Source organism: Procambarus clarkii, chromosome 65 (assembly GCF_040958095.1).
Source record: "Procambarus clarkii isolate CNS0578487 chromosome 65, FALCON_Pclarkii_2.0, whole genome shotgun sequence".
Classification (NCBI taxonomy): Eukaryota; Metazoa; Arthropoda; class Malacostraca; order Decapoda; family Cambaridae; genus Procambarus; species Procambarus clarkii.
This window is the reverse complement of record NC_091214.1, coordinates 19451113-19471534: the sequence shown is the minus strand read 5'-3', so window position 1 is coordinate 19471534 and position 20422 is coordinate 19451113. Positions and strand designations below refer to the sequence as shown.

Genomic DNA, 20422 nt, shown 5'->3' with positions numbered 1-20422 from the left:
AATCCTCTTGTTCACTACTAATAAACTGCAATAATGCATTCTTTGGTTCATTTGTATTTCCTATTTTCACACTTTCTTTTTGTAAATTACTGTACTTTTCTTTTTACCAGGAAAATCAATACTTCATGTTGTCAATACTGTACTGCTAGTGTTTTATTCTGTAGTGATAATTTTTGTTTATGCTGTACCCAAATACTGTACAGTGTACAGTATTTGAATTAAGCATAAACAAAAATTAGTGCCCAATGGACCTCTTGAGTTCTATTCCCCTAGCCCAGCCTGGAGCCGAGCTTGACTTGTAATTACTTTACAGGCTGTTGTGTGGAGTGGCCCACATGTCCACTCCAACCCGTTTCTTTTTCTTTATTTTCCTTTTACTTCAAGGATGGCCGGTTTGCGGAATTCTCTCTCGGTACACACCTATTACAAATGCCTCTGGACTCGTCAGCAATTCAAATAAAGTACTGTAATTATCAATAGAAGGCACCAAACCGGGAAGGCTATTGATAATTAATTAATTACTTACCTCTTTGGTTGATATATGCAACCAGACCATCACCAGAGATATCTTCACAAATGCCACCAAAATTCAGATACAGCGACAACAGAAGACTGGACATCGGCGAGGCATTGTACATAGAGCAAACCAAAATATCAATATAGATTATCAATAACCAACTTGCACCAAATTACATTTTAGCCAACTTCAAGAACATACAACATACTGCCCCCAACCATCATTCAAACAGGAGATTGACAAGATGCACTAGATCTATAAGAGGTGCTTTTTCCTCCCTAAGAGCTGGATTCATCAGTTTCCCAACTACTTAATAAACTTTTCATACTTTACATCGGTCTTGGTAGTTGCTCTGTGATTTGACGAACTGTTTCGGAAGGATGATCCTCCTAAGCATTCCCCTCGGCCAAGTGATCTTCAAAGGTCACTATATATAAAAGCCTTTATACCTATAAGGCCTGGCTTTTTATATAAACTGTACATAAATAAGTAATTCATGTTACTAATACAGTATATTATTGTTATAAAAAACAATTTAAAAATAAATGATTATTCAGCCTGTTAGGCACATTGGACCTTGCATACTAGGCCAAGCAGTGCCATCTGGCTATTAAACACTATCTTGAGATGATTTCGGGGCTTCTTTGTGTCCCCTCGACCAGGCCTCGACCTCCAGGAAGCAGCCCATGACAGCTGACTAACACCCAGGTACCTATTTACTGCTAGGTAACAGGGGCATAGGGTGAAAGAAACTCTGCCCATTGTTTCTCGCCGGCGCCTGGGATCGAACCCAGGATCACATGTCCAGTGTGCTGTCCACTCGGCCGACCGACTACTACACAGTTTTGAAACCACACTGCCATAAATCTTTACCTTTTGTTACAAGAGCGAGCACAATGCTCTCTTGGCCCGGATATTCTTTAGTGTCAAAATGATTAAATAAAATTACCACTTTGCCAATACAGCAATTGTATTCTAAATTTAATGCTTTGTACATATAAATTTTTATTACAAATATGAAACACTAGTGAGCTTTAAACAAGACCCACAATACAGTATGTTGACAGCATACAATTCTTGCATCATATTTGTTCAGTGACTAACATGTTAACCCTACCATTACAGACTAATACTATTTTGTATAAAATAGGGACTCTGAAGGAAGCAATGCTCATTATTCCAACTTCCCCAAGTTCAAATTAAGCACAACGGTTGCAGGCATTGGTGGAACTTGCATCCAGAACACCAGTCTGCTGCCCCATCACTCGCAAGTTGAATGCTGCAAGACAGTTTTGCACAAAGTGATCCTGGATCATGGAATTTAGAGTATTATGCTCCTAATGATAGGTATTAAGGAAAAACATTGTATCAACACGAGATACCTTGTTCCCTCCAAAAGTAAATGATGGCCATACCCAATCTTCCTCAAGCTCTTTAGCCACTCGCTATCTATCTTAATATACGCATTAAGATTACAGTATTTTTAAATACTGTAGGAAAACAAAAAAATTCTGAAGAATTCTATGTTGGTATGGCAATCACCACTTCTCTGCATGAAGAAAATGCAGTCAGAAAGAATAAGGGTTGACAAAGCATACAAAAGAAATGCACAAGACATGAAACCAGATTAAATGTGTGTTCTTTAGATGGACAATGTGGAGTCCAAGATTGTGACAATAATCTATTTATGGGAGAAAGGGCTCTGTAATCTACTTCTCCCGTAGTAGTGCTTCCACAGGTGACTCAACCCAATTAGTCTTCTGGAAAAAAAAAACAAAGTAATGCTTTATCTAAACAAAAATACTGGCATCTTTGAAATGAAGTGTGCAAGTCAAGTATTCAAATCCTCACAATTGTATACAAAGTACTTAGAAAATACAGTTGTCTTTAATCTGTGATTCAGATTGTGAGACAATATACAAGTAAGCTAACAGGCAGGTAAACATCCAATCAAAGACAACAAACCCAAAATTTTCAAATGAACAGTTATGAAGCCTCGTAAATTTCTACCCGAAACATGTCGTAAACAGAGCTTAAACCTTTTGTCATAAACAGCACTATATAACATTCACTGCACTTCAGGTATGCTGTCCTATATATTATTTACATGCATTGCATAAAGTTATTAACTGAGGACCAGTAATTCAACCAGCAATGAACAAAGTTATTATACATTTTCAAACGAGTATTACCCATAGCAGTCTCCGTGGTGTAGTGGTAAGACACTCGCCTGGCGTTCCGCGAGCGCTATGTCATGGGTTCGAATCCTAGCCGGGGAGGATTTACTGGGCGCAATTCCTTAACTGTAGCCTCTGTTTAACGCAACAGTAAAATGTGTACTTGGATGAAAAAACTATTCTTCGCGGCAGGGGATCGTATTCCAGGGACCATAGGATTAAGGACTTGCCCGAAACGCAACGCGTACTAGTGGCTGTACAAGAATGTAACAACTCTTCAACCCGTTCTCGCAAATTTGTAAAGTCAATATTGACTTATTAACTACGTGCATAGGTGATATACTAAACATAATAGATACCCTTAAAAAGATTCATAGAAAACACCGACCTTACCTAACCTTGTTAGTATCTTAAGATAAGCATCTTATTGCTTCGTAATTACAATTATTACTTAACCTATACCTATTATAGGTTAGGTAATAGTTGTAATTACGAAGCAATAAGATGCTTATCTTAACATACTAAGTAGGTTAGGTAAGGTCGGTGTTTTCTATGAAGCTTTTCAAGGGAAACTATTATGTTAAGTATGTCACCTATGCACATATTTAATAAGTCAATATTGACTTATTAAATTTGCGAGAACGGGTTGCAACTCTTGTATATATCTCAAAAAAAAAAAAAAAAAAAAATCTTTTGGGAAATAGATTCAAAATGTGGTAAGACTATATATAGACTTAACTACACGTCTAACGTCATTCACATACCGATCCAAAAATTGTAGTCCTGTACAGTATACTGCATGTGGTAAACCCTACTGCATCCGGTTCTTCTTCGATTCTGGACCAGTAAATTTGTATGATGATTTCCTCTTGTTTCGAAATTTAACATTTTGTACAGATCCGTCGGGTGGGTCTTGAAGAACAAAAATAGTTAAATCGCAATTGTCACACTTGTTTGTTATGACAGAGGTGACACAGTTTACAGTTACTGCAGTTGGATCAAATTGACAGTAACAATTTGGACAATTTTCTGGACATGGTTGACTGGGAAAATGTACCACCAAATAGTTGCCATTAATAGGGGCTTGTACAACAATATTTTTCAAGTTACAAATCTTTAAAGTTTTCGTCTGTTTCTTATATGACTGGGCATTTGTTGAAGCTGTATCGTATCTCCCCGATTTTTTAAGACCAGCCCCAAGATACTGCAGTAGGACGGTTCCAGTTTTTCTTCCTTTTTCTGCCTCTTCACTAGTCCTAGCAAAGTGATCTTCCTGCATTGCTGATAAATTTACTGGAACAGTTGGTGACTGGTAAGTACTCCTTACTGAAGTACTGGGGGATTCAATCATTTGCTGGGTACTGCTAGGACGTCCTGGTCCAAATGAAGCAGGTGTTCGAAGTACTGTTGGTTTGTTTATAGTGGTGCTGGTAGTTGTTGGTTTATTTCCCGTCTTGCCTAATTTTCTGTCGGTGACATATTTATGGCATTTGTTAATAGCTGTCTTCCATGGTTGATACACATCAAGTGAGGATAACTTAGACACATAACACTGAATTTCCTCGACTATCTCTGAAGCTGATGGTGGACCACTTTGACCTGCACAAAATTTTTTAATCACTAATTCCTTTCTTATGTAATATGCCAGAAATTCAATGGGATCAAGGGTCCAGTTCTTAAAACTGTGTTTGCCTGTAGAACTTTTCTTGCACACAGATTTTTTAGGATCCTCCAAATCTTGGAGCATATCACATCCCACCAATCTCCTATTGCAAAATGCACACTGCAGATGACCAAAGAAGAGATGTGCTTTAAACTCAGAAATATCAACATTTGATTCGCACACATGGCATGTTGCTTCTCTTGTATCTTCACTGCCATATACATAGTTCTCCTCAAAAAAGTGTGTAGAATCATCATCATCTGAAAGGCCACTCTCTTCTATCAAGAGTTCTTCAGCCTCCTGATTGTGGCTTGAAGAGACCTCTGGAATATTACTATTTTCGGTGGCGACATGATAATCACTCCCATGAATATTCAAAGTGTCCCTACTGTTAACAATAGACACAACAGACACTTCTTGGATATCATCGTCATTTGTTGAGAGATTTTGTACATTACTCTCATCTTTACTTTCCTCTTGGGCTAAGGCAGGAAGAGGCGATTTGGGCTGAACGTTGTCAAATGGGTCATCATGTAATGGATCGGCAACTACTTTTGTACTAGTCTTTTCTCGATTACTTTCAATCTCCACAAAATGAAAGCCACCATCTGCATCTGCACCTGCTGGTACTTTAGCAGCAGTAGTATCTTCAACTTCAAGAAGGGAATGTGCTGGACTATCTTCTAATGATCTGCGTGTTGTACCAGGAGATTCAGGATCACAGTTAATTGTGGCTGTAGGTTTTCCAGCATTCAATGATGGTGACTTTACGTCAGATGAATCTTGTGATGGGGTCAAGTTTTTGGGCAGTGTAGAGTTTGCTTTATTTCTTGACTGGTCTTTCACATAGCTAGAATTAGAAGAAAGTTCAGGTTTAGGTAGATCTTCTGGTCCAATTAAAGTGCTAGAATTACCAGTTTGATCAGATGATTTGGTTTTTTTACTTAATGCCTTTTCTGACTTATCATTTGATGGTTGGTAATCATCATGTATAGGTTCTTGATTATCTGGTGACCTGGAATCATCTGTTAATGGAGGTTTTGGCTCACTGTCTAGTGAAGATGAATTATCATTAATTGGAGATTCTACCCTACTCCTACTGTCAGGTGTCTTAGGAGTGTCATTTAGTTTGGTGTTACGACGATCAACTGATGAACTGGAATCATCTGATGCAATATCTATTCGAGTATCTGATCGACCGGAACCCTTTTCCTCTGAAGTTCTGGGTACATTATCCAACAGCTCTGACTTTGAGGCCTTCTGAACAGAAGTTTTATGCAGCTTACCAAACAGGCTGGCTTTGGAATACTCTTGTAATGAAGTCTTTGACACATCATCAGAGCTGGATTTAGAACCCTCCTGCACTGAAGTTTTAGGGAAATTAGCCAGCGAGTTTGATTCAGCACTTTCTTGCACAGAATTTCTTGGCAAACTGTCTGATGAGTCCGAGTCGTTTTGTAATGAAGATTTTGGTCGAGAGTCCGATTGGCTGCATCCATCAAATGGCTTATCTTCTAGATGGCTGGGAGGTCTGGAATTTACAATTGCAGCTTTTGGATGACCGGAAGTGATTGGAACACCCCTTAATGTAGAACTTGCTTTACCTTTTGGTGAGCTTTCAGAAACGCATGAATTCTGAACATCACTTTCTAATCGTTCAGCTGAGGAGTTGTTCAGCAATTCTTGCCCTGAACGATTCTTTGACAGGTCAACAGAAGAGCTTACATTGTTGGCAGAATCTCCTTCAAATTTATCATTTGATGAATTACAACCATCACTTACTGCAGCTGCTTGTTTACTTGGCAAGTTGGTATCACCTGATAGATTGGAATCATCAACTGATACAGACCTTGAATGACCCTTCGATGAGCCAACTGGATAAGCAGGATCACTACATAAAGTTGATTCTAGCTGATCAACTGATGGATTGGAATCATCACGAACAACTGAGTCAAGTGGATCAACTGAAGGGTTTGAATCATCATGAACAGATTCTAATGGATCGACTGATGGACTGCAAACATCACGAACAACAGTGACTGGTGGTTCAATTGGTCGACTGCCAACATCATGCATAACAGAGTCTGGTGAATGAACTTGTGGGTTGGAATCATTCCGGACAACTGAATCTAGAGGATCAACTATTGGGTTAGAATCATCATGAACAATCGCATCAAGGGGATCAATTGATGGGTTAGAGTCATCGTGCAAAGCAACACCTAGTTGATCATCTGATGGGTTGGAATAATCTCTAGGAGCAGGGTTGGAATAATCACGAGGAGCAGGGTTGGAATAATCACAAGGAGCGGGGTTGGAATAATCACGGGGAGCATGGTCTAGCTGATCATCAGAAAGGTTGGAATCATCAGGAACAGCAGAGTCTAGCTGACTGTCAGAAGGGTTGGAATCATCAGGAACAGCAGAAACCAGTCGACTGTCTGACAGGCTGGAATCCTCACAGGGAGCAGTTTCTGAGTGGCTATGTGGCGAGTTGCAGTCACTGTGTAATTCAGAATGTTTTTCACGAATTAATGGTCTAGCTTCATGACGCAAAGCAGTACTTATGCGACCTGCCACTGGGCTGTAGTCATGAGAATGCCTATTTCTAGGGTGTCCCTCTGATGGGTCAGTTATACTACTACTCAAATTAGCAATATCTGAAAAGTCACACCGTGTAAAGTCATGTGAACTATTCAGAGAATGAGAAGTCTTGAGACTTAATGGTTTAGCCAAGAGACCACTTGTGGTAGCAGCAAGAGAAGCAATGTTTCTGCTAACAGAAAGTTCAAGTGGAACCATATTAACATTGTTGCTTAGATTTAAATCATCAATTGATGATCGGCTAATGGCAGGAATACCGTGAAGACCGATGGGAATATTAATGCCTGTTTCTACTTGTCTCTCATGAGACAGAAGCCCCTTGACTGATTCTGTTTCTTTATGTGAACTCTGAGAAAATGGGGGCAGTGCTGCACTATAATTAGCCACAGATGTTGTCTCTTCATTATGGCGTAGATCAAGAGATGAGTGCATTGGAATGATCACAGATTTCTTACTACTTTGCTGTAGGTCTTTCCACAATGACATTATTTCTGCCTCTTTGTGTTGCTCAGGGTTGGGAGTAATGGACCTCTGCTGATCCTCAATACTGGCCCGTTGCCTGACATGATCAAGCGGTTTGTCATCATAACTATGCTGACTCTGCTGCTGCTTATGTAAATGTTGAAAAATATGAGGATATTCCTCACTCGGTCTTGGCTGTACTAATCTTGGTTGTTGGTGCTGTCGACCAAATCCCATAGGTTGAAACTGAGCTAATCCAAGTTCTTGAGGGAGTGATAATAATCCTGGTTGCTGGTACTGTTGACCTAGGCCAGAATGATGCTGCTGTTCAAATTCTAGTTGCTGATAGTTTTGTGGAAATCTTTGTTGCTGGTACTGTTGTCCCAATCTTGGCTGCTGGTATGGTTGCCCCAACCTTGGCTCCTGGTACTGCTGTCCAGATTGCTGGTACTGTTGCTGCTGCCATGATGGAACTGGTGACATAGGCTGCATTGCTTGGTGGGGATGTCGTGTCCCTTCCATCTTTGAATTTATACGTTGAAATATCTCTGCCAATAAAACAAAGACTATATATTAATGCAGAGAACAAGGCACCATAACATAGCCGAAACTAATAATCCAACGCACATTAGATGAAAGGAGAGTGACAAGGTTTTGGTCCATTCTGAACCCTATCAAGTCATGACAAGGAAAATGGGAAGAAAGTCAATATCAGACAAGAGGGAGGATGATGTGAAAGATGAGGGGGGACAAATGAACGAATAAAGCATGAAAGCTGAGCTAGCAGAAGAACATAAGAATGAAACAAACTGTAGAGGGGCCTAATAACAGCTAAACAAAGTAAACAGAAAGGGGAAGAAAAATTAAAAAAAGTTAAAGGTGAAATAAGAGAGAACCAAAATACACATACAAAGAGATAAGAATAGAAGAGATAGACGAACATCCCAGAGGGGGTAAATTACACCATTTGTACACATTTAATCGCCTTGTTCATATCATGAGATGTACTGACTTGGGAATACCTTTCTGGATGAATGACCAAACCACACATCACAAAACAAAGAAACGACGACGTTTTGGTCCGTCCTAGACCATTATCAAGTTGTGTGGCCTGTTGCCTGACATGATCAAGTTCAAGTAAGTTTATTGAGACAATAAGATACATCTCAAAAGGATAGAGCAGCTTAGGCTATTTCTAGCCACATCACATAACTTGATAATGGTCCAAGATAACCAAAATTTTGTAATTTCTTTGTTTTCTGATGTGTCGTTTGGTCATCATATCTTCAGCCATGTTACTGTGACTCATCGTCTGCACATTTCACACATTTGACTCATTATCTGCACACATTTGCCAAAAAATATTAGAAAGTTTTCTTTTGCAAACTTCCCTTCTGACCCTTTCCACAGCAGTTGCCTAACTCCTGGTACCAATTTCCTGCTAGGTGAACATACATTAGCAGAAAAGAAACGAGCCCATCAATTTTTATCCCACCAGGGAATTGAATCCAAGGTCCCTGATTATGAGTCATGAATGAACCCAACTGTACTACGAGACCCTAAATGTATGATAGTTGCTTGCAGATATCACTCAAGACAATTAAATGCTATGCAAGCAATAACATTAATTTAAAACGCTATTCAAACTTTGGTCAATATTTCTCAAAATACTGTACTGGAGATACTCTGCTGAAAGGCACGAACTGTACTTTTGAGAATATCATACATACCTTGACTAAGATAGTGCTTAATTCTTCTCCACAATGCTCACCACCATCACCATCTTCATAAACTAAAAAAGAAAGAAAATGAATCATTATTTATAAGAATGTGCACACATTACAGCATCATCTTACAGAATTGGGCAACATAACTGAGACTATTGTTTGAGAGTTATCAACATTCACAATTTCTAAATAGGCTGAAAAAAAAGAGAAGCTTTATAAGCCCATGGAATACTGTATTGTCATATGGTAAAAATATTGTAATAAGTACAATAACTATACTTATTACTTATGTACTGTAATTATTATGTAATATTATTATTAATATGTAATATGTATTACATTACAGGGCCACATGTATTACAACATGTATTACATTACAGGGCCACATGATCACACAGTTAATATGTATTAAGTGTACTTATTAATATGTACTGTAATTAATATGTAATATGTACTTATTGGCAGTCCCCGTGGTGTAGTGGTTAAGACACTCGCCTGGCGTTCCGCGAGGGCTTTGTCCTGGGTTCGTATCCTGGCCGGGAAAGATTTACTAGGCACAAATCCTTAACTGTAACCTCTGTTTAACTCAACAGTGAAATGGGTACCTGGTTGTTAAACGATTTTTTGCGGGGTCGTATCCCAGAGAACATAGGATTAAGGACTTGCCCGAAGGGACTCATAGAGTAAGGGACTCATTGTAAACTTATGTGCTTTCTGGAGGCATTTGTCAGATGCTTTTTTTTTTTTAGGACAAGAAAAAACATTGCTTCAGCTGTTTTTTTCTAATGTTGCTTTCATCTACGATAATCATTAATACTGTAGTAGGAAGCCATGTTAAGTGTGCTACCATTTATACTGTACACTAATATTTCCTCGCACTCGCACTCCATGGACTAATTTCACCAAGCGAAATTTTCAATTCAACTGATCACATGCAGAACAACACCCAGGATAACAAGTCTGTAAAAAGATTTCATCACAACCAGCATATTTCCCATGTCTCAGCCAGGAAACCTCATTTTCCAAGGAAGGTCTATATTTTAGTGAGCAAAAACTACTACAACTTGATGTAAAAATGAACCATAGAATTAGGTTTTAAATATCTTCAATAGCTTTCCCAAGGCTCCAACTATTTCTTGTAATGTTGTACCCATCTATGAAAATTACACATTACTGTACAGTACTGTAGTAATAACAATAGGTATGGGTGATAGGAGATCTGTATTTAACTACACCATAAGGGGAAGGCAATTACAAGAAACAATAAGAGAAAAAGCCTTGGAAATAGACATAATCCCAACACTAGCACCAGAAGATCATATGAACAGGGTAACATCAGCAGCATATGGGAACTTAGCAAACATAAGCATGTCATTTAAAAATCTAAGCAACGAGGCTTGCAAATCCATACACACTGCCAATATGAGACCATTACTTGAGTTACTCGAGTATGCAGCACCAGCATGGATCCCACACTTTCTAAAGTATAAACAGAAACTAGAGAATGCTCAGAGGTTTGCAACTAGATTAGTAAGCAAACTGAGAGCCCTTAGCTATTAGGACCAGTTGAGAGAATTCACCCTTCACAACTTTAGTGGAAAGAAACAGAGGGGATATGATAACTACATACAAGATCTTGAGAGGAATAGACAAAGTGTATAAAGTAAGCTTATTTAAATTAAAAAGAGGTAGGACAAGGGACATCAGTGGAGGTTGTATATGCAATTGAATTAAAGATATGTAAGGAAGTTCTCGGTCACATTACAGGTGGTCAGCAAGTGGGATGCACTGAAGGACGAGTTTTTTTTAAGGCAATTCCATCTACAAAAAAAAAAAAAGGATGAAAATATTAATGTTGAGAGAGGAAATTAGCATACCTATACCGGGTATGCTAATTTATGCTCACTCCTATACAAGGCTAGGAGGTGGGGCATAAAGATCTAGATCTCACTATGCTGTAGCCACTGATAGGTAAGCACCTGAAATGGAATACAGCATGTAGCAAATACCATTATTTCAAAGCAAATTGCAGGAAGTAGTCTAAATGAAGGCATACACAAATGACCTCTTATGGATGTAAAATTTGGACCAACTAGAAAAAAAAATCTTTAGACGTTACTGTATTTTCACAGGTTAGGAACATGATGCATAGAAAGGCTGTGCAGAGAAATAGAAATAATCGAGCTAAAGCTACAAGAATCACTTGAAAGCCAGAAGCAGAGCGCAAAAGGCCATCATTGAAATAGAGAGAAACCCAAAATACTTTCTCTCTTCAAAATCTAGGGCAAATATTTTGTCTAGTATTATACCCTTGCATGAGAGAGATGGCCCTTTCACAAATAACAGCAAAGAAATGAGTGAAATACTTAGGATACAATGCAATTCTATTTTCAGAGAATCCTTAATACACTGCAGATCAATATTTCCAAACAAATTCCTCATGAATGTCACACCAACATTGAACCATATATCAGATATCACCCCTAACCCCACTGGACTTTTAAGTAGCCATAGACAGTATGCCTACACACATTGCACCAGGCCCAGATTCCTGGAATTCTATATTTATCAAGAATTGAAAAAAACAAAACACGAACAGACATTAAATATTACTTGGAGACGGAGCCTAGATACAGTACTGGTGTTATCCCCGACACAATCAAAACTCACCACCAAGTTCTTATAGCTCTGCAGTTTAAATCACAGAAACTATTAAATTTGAAACCATTAATGAACTAATGACAGGACATTTACATGCATAGTTAGGCTATTAACATATTGCTTGTATGACAGTTTATAAATAAACTCTAAATTAACATATGGTGACCAACTGCAACAGTGCAACATATCATCAACTAGCAGGCGAGGCTAAATGGGCGCGGGTTGAAAGTTGGGCAACTCATTGTGACATTTTTTTTTACATCTGGAAGCGTGGACCATATCAGAGTGTGCAATATGCTCTCATATGCTATGAGACAATCTTTGGTCCTTACTTGGGTTATGGTCAAATCATACATAAGATGGTTTAACAAAGCTTGTTTTCTGATTGTCAAAACTCTATACTGTACAGTACATATATCGTTAGGTTAGGAAGTGCTAGCTTAAGTTAGGCTGGATTAGGCTCAGTTGGGAATGGGTGTGCAAGATTAGGTAGGTTTTAAAATCTGCTGGCAAGCTCTCTTGTGTATGCTGTGACTTGTATCCCTTTGTCTAAACAATACTGTGAGTACATTATATACGTTTAGAGTTCACTGCGCTGCTAGGATACAGGCCCATGAAATGCTGTGAATTTTGGATATCAATTAAAAAATGATAAGTGGGGCTAACACAGTTCCGGATACAGTATCCTTCATGCAAATAGTAGTATAGTACAGTAGTACAGTGCAAGTAGTACAGTACACCATGGTTCTGCACCCAAACACCACAGCATCCCAGATCAAACATTCACAATTCTTAGGTTAGGTAAGGATTTTTCATAATTCAGTCAATTATTGACCAACTGCTGAGAAAATGCTGTGTTCTCTGATAGGATATGCTTTCCAAAGCTGTGTTGAAGGTACAAAGGTCATTTCATATGGCAATTTACTATAGATCTTAGACCTGATCTAACCCATGATATCAGTTAACAGATGCAAAATATATAATCTATAACATGACAAAATATGAATTTAATGACTAGCTACAAAACAATTGCTAAGTATATAGCCATACTCCTACACAACATCAAATACTCACAGCCTTGATATTTGCCATTATACCATATAAACTGTACTCTAAATATTTATTATAAAATATGCCTATTAGAGAAAAGCACATGATTTTCAATTACCATCTTCATCCTGACACACATTAAACTCAATCATAATGCACTCATCCACACACAAGTATTGGTCATTGGTTTAAGTAGGTTTTGTTGTTGTGACCCACCCACCCACACACACACACACACACACACACACACACACACACACACACACACACACACACACACACACACACACACTTAAAGTAAATTTAAACTTAAAGTAAATGAAGTTAAAGTAAATTTAAACATAAATGACTACAATAGGTTAGGCAAGGAAATTCAACAGGAGAAACAGCTTTTGTCAGCACAGATGGAGGAAGTTACACAGGGAATAGAACAGTGCAAGAAAGATATGCAACTCACTTATGCACAAGTGGCCAAGGAGAAGGAAAAAATAGAAGAAGCAGTAAAGGAAGTCAAACACTGCAGCAACCAAGATAAAACAAACATTAGGCTAGAAGTGAGGAAAGAATTGGCATCTAACCCGAAGTTGGTGCAAAACACAGTTGATCGGAGTAAGTCCCTGATCATTTTTGGCTGCAAAGAAAAGGCGATAACATCTAGGTCAGAAAGAGCTGTAGAAGAAGCTAAAGTAGTAGATAAAATTGTTGGCCTCGTGGAAGGTCTTACAAACAGAGAGAATGTGTGCGACTACAGGAGAATAGGCAGGTACGTAAAAGGGAAAGATCGACCTTTGAGGATCACCCTAAACGGTGCCAAACAGATGGAAGAAGTACTAAGGAATGCTAGAAAATTGCAAAGGGATGAGGATGGGAAAGGGTGGTCATTAAGACGAGATCTTTCAAAAGAAGATAGAGAGAAGCTGAAACTGAACCTCGCCGAGGCAAAACATTTAAATGAGAGCAGGAATGAAGAAGAAATAAATTCTTTTTTCTACAAAGTGATAGGGGTAGGCAAACCAGTAAAGTGGTACATAAAGGCAAACCAACAAAATCAATAGAGAGAGGGGGAGTGAAGAATAAGGAGAGGGGGAACAAGTTCCTGAAGATTGCATACACCAACATAGATGGAGTGAGATCGAAGATACTGGAGTTAAGTGATGTAATACAGCTGCAGACACCAGACATTGTTGCACTCACGGAGACAAAACTTGAAGATGTAATTTTAAATGAGGTCATATTCCCGAGGGGCTACTCAATTTGGAGACGGGACAGAAAAATTAGGAAAGGCGGTGGCGTTGCTGTGCTGGTAAAAGAACACCTAAAGGTGAAGGAAATAATGACTGCCAATCCACAAGAAGTTGACATAATAGCACTAGAGATCTGCTATGAGGATGATAAACTAATGATGATAAATGCATATAGTCCACCGCCAAGCAGCACATGGTCAAAGGAGGAGCTAGATAGTAAACGTGAAGGTCTTATAACAATAATGAGAGAGATTATAGCGAGAGCGGATAACGATAGATCACGACTGTTGATAGTCGGTGACTTCAACTTGAAATCCATAGACTGGGAAGCATATGAAGCTAAAACAGAAGATTTTTGGACCTGTAAATTTGTAGACCTCATCCTGGAAACATTCTTGTATCAACATGTTAAACAAGCTACGAGGATGAGGGAAGGGGACGTTCCCTCCATGCTAGATTTGATATTTACCAGGAAGGAGGAAGAGATATTTGACATTCAGTACCTTCCTCCCTTGGGTAAAAGTGACCATGTCTTTTTGGGAATAAAGTATGCAATGCGTTATAAGCTGGAAGAAAATAAGGAGGTTGAAGCAGTTGAAAAACCAGACTTCAGGAGAGGACATTATGGTGACCTTAGAAATTTTTTTAGTGAGTATAATTGGACAGACTTGATGCTAGGCAAGGAAGTGAATGAGATGTATGTCAAGTTTTGTGAAATATATGATAAAGGCACAAAAAAATTTATACCAAAACAGAGATGCAGAACTAGGAAACAGGATTGGTTCAATAGAAATTGCGAGAGGGCTAGAGACCGAAAGACACAAAAATGGAATCAATACAGGAAGAGGCCGAACCCCCAAACATACCAGCGATACAAAGATGCGAGAAACAACTACACGGCAGTGAGGAGAGAGGCAGAAAGAAATTTTGAAAAAGGGATTGCGGACAAATGTAAAACAGAACCAGGTCTATTCTATAAATTCATAAACAACAAATTGCAGGTAAAGGATAATATTCAGAGGTTGAAAATGGGAAATAGATTCACGGAAGATGAAAAGGAAATGTGTGAAACACTAAACGAAAAGTTCCAAAGTGTGTTTGTACAAAATGAAATCTTTAGGGAACCAGACACAATAAGAATTCCAGAGAACAACATAGAGCGGATAGAGGTGTCTAGAGAAGAAGTGGAAAATATGCTAAAGGAGCTCGGGAGGAACAAAGCAGCTGGCCCAGATGGCGTTTCACCATGGGTTCTGAGAGAATGTGCATCTGAGCTCAGCATTCCACTTCACCTGATCTTTCAGGCATCCCTGTGTACAGGAATCGTAGCAGACGTGTGGAAACAGGCTAACATAGTTCCAATCTACAAAAGTGGCAGCAGGGAAGACCCCCTCAATTATAGACCTGTATCATTGACAAGTGTAATAGTGAAAGTATTGGAAAAGCTAATCAAAACTAAATGGGTAGAACACCTGGAGAGAAATGATATAATATCAGACAGACAGTATGGTTTTCGATCAGGAAGATCCTGTGTATCGAATTTACTCAGTTTCTATGATCGGGCCACAGAGATATTACAGGAAAGAGATGGCTGGGTTGACTGCATCTATCTGGACCTAAAAAAGGCTTTCGACAGAGTTCCACATAAGAGGTTGTTCTGGAAACTGGAAAATATTGGAGGGGTGACAGGTAAGCTTCTATCATGGATGAAAAATTTTCTGACTGATAGAAAAATGAGGGCAGTAATCAGAGGCAATGTATCGGAATGGAGAAATGTCACAAGTGGAGTACCACAGGGTTCAGTTCTTGCACCAGTGATGTTTATTGTGTACATAAATGATCTACCAGTTGGTATACAGAATTATATGAACATGTTTGCTGATGATGCTAAGATAATAGGAAGGATAAGAAATTTAGATGATTGTCATATCCTTCAAGAAGACCTGGACAAAATAAGTATATGGAGCACCACTTGGCAAATGGAATTTAATGTTAATAAATGTCATGTTATGGAATGTGGAATAGGAGAACATAGACCCCACACAACCTATATATTATGTGAGAAATCTTTAAAGAATTCTGATAAAGAAAGAGATCTAGGAGTGGTTCTAGATAGAAAACTATCACCTGAGGACCACATTAAGAATATTGTGCAAGGAGCCTATGCAATGCTTTCTAACTTCAGAATTGCATTTAAATACATGGATGGCGATATACTGAGGAAATTGTTCATGACTTTTGTTAGGCCAAAGCTAGAATATGCAGCTGTTGTGTGGTGCCCATATCTTAAGAAGCACATCAACAAACTGGAAAAGGTGCAAAGACATGCTACTAAGTGGCTCCCAGAACTGAAGGGCAAGAGCTACGAGGAGAGGTTAGAAGCATTAAACATGCCAAAACTAGAAGACAGAAGAAAAAGAGGTGATATGATCACTACGTACAAAATAGTAACAGGAATTGATAAAATCGACAGGGAAGACTTCCTGAGACCTGGAACTTCAAGAACAAGAGGCCATAGATTTAAACTAGCTAAACACAGATGCCGAAGAAATATAAGAAAATTCACCTTCGCAAATAGAGTGGTAGACGGTTGGAACAAGTTAAGTGAGAAGGTGGTGGAGGCCAAGACCGTCAGTAGTTTCAAAGCGTTATATGACAAAGAGTGCTGGGAAGACGGGACACCACGAGCGTAGCTCTCATCCTGTAACTACACTTAGGTAATTACACTTAGGTAATTACACACACACACACACACACCAGTTGTGTGTGTGTGTTCTTTCTAAATTCTACCAGTTGGTATACAGAATTATATGAACATGTTTGCTGATGATGCTAAGATAATAGGAAGGATAAGAAATTTAGATGATTGTCATGCCCTTCAAGAAGACCTGGACAAAATAAGTATATGGAGCACCACTTGGCAAATGGAATTTAATGTTAATAAATGTCATGTTATGGAATGTGGAATAGGAGAACATAGACCCCACACAACCTATATATTATGTGAGAAATCTTTAAAGAATTCTGATAAAGAAAGAGATCTAGGGGTTATCTTGAAGGTTATCTTGAGATGATTTCGGGTTTTTTCAGTGTCCCCGCGGCCCGGTCCTCGACCAGGCCTCCACCCCCAGGAAGCAGCCCGTGACAGCTGACTAACACCCAGGTACCTATTTTACTGCTAGGTAACAGGGGCATAGGGTGAAAGAAACTCTACCCATTGTTTCTCGCCGGCGCCTGGGATCGAACCCAGGACCACAGGATCACAAGTCCCGCGTGCTGTCCGCTCAGGCCGACCGGCTCCCCGACCGGGGTGGTTCTAGATAGAAAACTATCACCTGAGGACCACATAAAGAATATTGTGCAAGGAGCCTATGCTATGCTTTCTAACTTCAGAATTGCATTTAATTACATGGATGGCGATATACTAAAGAAATTGTTCATGACTTTTGTTAGGCCAAAGCTAGAATATGCAGCTGTTGTGTGGTGCCCATATCTTAAGAAGCACATCAACAAACTGGAAAAGGTGCAAAGACATGCTACTAAGTGGCTCCCAGAACTGAAGGGTAAGAGCTACGAGGAGAGGTTAGAAGCATTAAACATGCCAAAACTAGAAGACAGAAGAAAAAGAGGTGATATGATCACTACATACAAAATAGTAACAGGAATTGATAAAATCGACAGGGAAGATTTCCTGAGACCTGGCACTTCAAGAACAAGAGGTCATAGATTTAAACTAGCTAAACACAGATGCCGAAGAAATATAAGAAAATTCACCTTCGCAAATAGAGTGGTAGACGGTTGGAACAAGTTAAGTGAGAAGGTGGTGGAGGCCAAGACCGTCAGTAGTTTCAAAGCGTTATATGACAAAGAGTGCTGGGAAGACGGGACACCACGAGCATAGCTCTCATCCTGTAACTACACTTAGGTAATTACACTTAGGTAATTACACACACATACACACACACACAACTAGGTGAGTACACACACACACACACACACACACACACACACACACACACACACACACACACACACACACACACACACACACACATACGTGAAAAGGACGAAGACATCTCAAAATTAATATAATTAGGTGTAGGAGGAGAGTAGAAGGGACACAGGCCAGCCAGGGCGGCTGGGCTCTCCTGTGATAACCTTGCACTTGGAAATACCAGAACCACACCTCAAATTGGTGTGTGTGTTAGTGTATGTTGGGGAGTGTGTGTGTTAGTGTGTGTGGGGGAGTGTGTGTGTGACAAGGGTGAGGAAGGGCTGGGGCGTCGCCTGCAGGAGGCCGGGGCCGGGCACCACAGTAGCCTCCACACCAGGCACCAACTCCACACTAACTCACCGCCCACCACGCCTCGCTCCACACTCCACACCTCGCCGCCTACGAATGTTTGTGTGGTGGAGGCTGCTAGGAGTTGTGTAGAGGAGGCGAGAAGTGCACAAGTGCGGCAACTCGGCTGAATTACGCGTTAAGAGACGCCCAAAGAGCAGGGCTTAAGCCAGGTGGTCCTGCGCGCGCCTCTTCTGTTTGTAAACAAACTGGTGAAGACGGCACAAAGGACGCCCAGCCGCCCCCTAGGCCTCCCTAGGCCGGCCTAGGCCTGCCCAGCCATCCTCACACTCACCCTAATGCATTATTACAACCTTCACTATTTTAATAGTGGGAGAGTAGAGAGAGAGAGAGAGCGGCTGTGATAACGCCAGGCCGGGGCGCCTCTCCTCACAACTCATCTCCCTCAACCAATTATGCTGCACCACAACACTAATATATACTACCACCTTTCTCTTGTCACTTTACTAACTTGTTAATTAACATATATTATTGTTCCCATATTTACTTGTACCACAGATGACCTCATTCATCAAAATATTAACATTGATCAATAACAAATATATTTATTAGCAAGGCCCACCTTTTACTATTAATTCGTAATCTAATTAGTAATTTACCTATTAATTACTATTTATTTCCTTCACCAACTATTTGTTGTAGGATAATATAATAATTTTAATTTACAGGTGATTTATATTTGTACACATATAACGCACGTAACATACGTAATACATACATCAAAATGTTTAATTTACTTTAGAAGATAATACGGGGTAATTTCCGGTGTATACAAGAGAGAAAGTAAGAGTGAGAGTGCTGGGAGAAGGAATATATTAGGCACGTGGGCAGGCGGGCCAGGAAAGCCTCGCTGGCTCGAACTCTGGCACCGTCATGGTGGACGGCCAAAATGGCGTCACATATTGCCCCTCCACATTCTTCACTCTCGCTACCCGCACCTTCCCCCTCCTCCTCCACTCACTATTGTCGTTATTATCATGGTCATATTAAAATATGGTGTTGTTGACGCCGATGGTGATCATTGGTCACAATGTATGTATATATAATTCATGATATATAGTGATCATGATGATAATCATATATATATATATATATATATATATATATATATATATATATATATATATATATATATATATATATATATATATATATATATATATATATGAAGACCCTACTGAAGATGTATTATTAAATACGAAAGTACTTAAGGAAATTCCTGTTTTTTTTATTATTTATTTATATATATATATTTTTCTTTCAATTCAGTTTCAATTCTTCCTCCGTGATCTGACAGTGTCAGATAATCAATTTTTCCTCTATTATGTATATTATGTATACTACATATAGTTTTCTAACACGCGCACACACACATTACCAGGAGGCAGCTGTCTAACTCCAGATACCTGTTTACTGCTAGGTGAATAGGGGCATCTGGATGAAAGGAACTTTGCCCATTTATTTTCACCACCGCCTGGAATCGAACCCAGGCCCTTGGGACTACAACCTCCTAGCGCTATCCACTCAGCAGTGAGGCCCCTGTGTGTGTATATGTGTGTGCGTGTGTACGTAATTACCTAAGTGTATTTACAGGATGAGAACTACGCTCGTGGTGTCCCGTCTTCCCAGTACTCTTTGTCATATAATGCTTTGAAATTACTGACGGTTTTGGTCTCCACCACCTTCTCACTACCTTGTTCCAACCGTCTACCACTGTTTGCGAAAGTGAATTTTCTTATATTTTTCGACAACTTTATTCAGTTACTTTAAATCTATGACCTCTTGTTCTTGAAGTTCCAGCTCAGGAATTCTTCCCTATCAATTTTATCGATTCCTGTTACTATTTTGTACGTAGTGATCATATCGCCTCTTTTTCTACTATCTTCTAGTTTTGGCATATTTTAATGTGTGTTTACTTGAATTTTCCTAAGGACCACTGTTTCTCTAGTGGCCTCGA

At 39.4% G+C, this 20422-nt stretch overlaps 1 protein-coding gene across 7 annotated transcripts; it reads right to left on the bottom strand.

The window, feature by feature from the left end:
• Positions 1-1469: 1469 nt before the first annotated feature.
• LOC123771139 (serine-rich adhesin for platelets) lies at positions 1470-18973 on the bottom strand. Of its 7 annotated transcripts, none has more exons than XM_069309542.1 (4): positions 18740-18876; positions 9151-9212; positions 3459-7968; positions 1470-2277 (listed from the first exon to the last, which is right to left on the bottom strand). In XM_069309542.1, exon 3 carries the CDS (start codon positions 7940-7942, stop codon positions 3506-3508), a length of 4437 nt encoding a protein of 1478 aa, XP_069165643.1. In that variant the 5' UTR covers positions 7943-7968; positions 9151-9212; positions 18740-18876; the 3' UTR covers positions 1470-2277; positions 3459-3505. The 7 variants fall into 7 exon arrangements, with proteins under 7 accessions (XP_069165643.1, XP_069165642.1, XP_045619502.2 ...); XM_069309541.1 differs by having other exon boundaries at positions 18457-18838; XM_045763546.2 differs by lacking the exon at positions 18740-18876 and adding an exon at positions 18953-18973 and having other exon boundaries at positions 1470-7968.
• Positions 18974-20422: the final 1449 nt, after the last annotated feature.

What these genes read in the sequence shown, in the direction of transcription:
- LOC123771139 (XM_045763546.2), bottom strand. Translation starts at nt 7,942, where the DNA reads ATGGAAGGGACACGACATCCCCACCAAGCAATGCAGCCTATGTCACCA.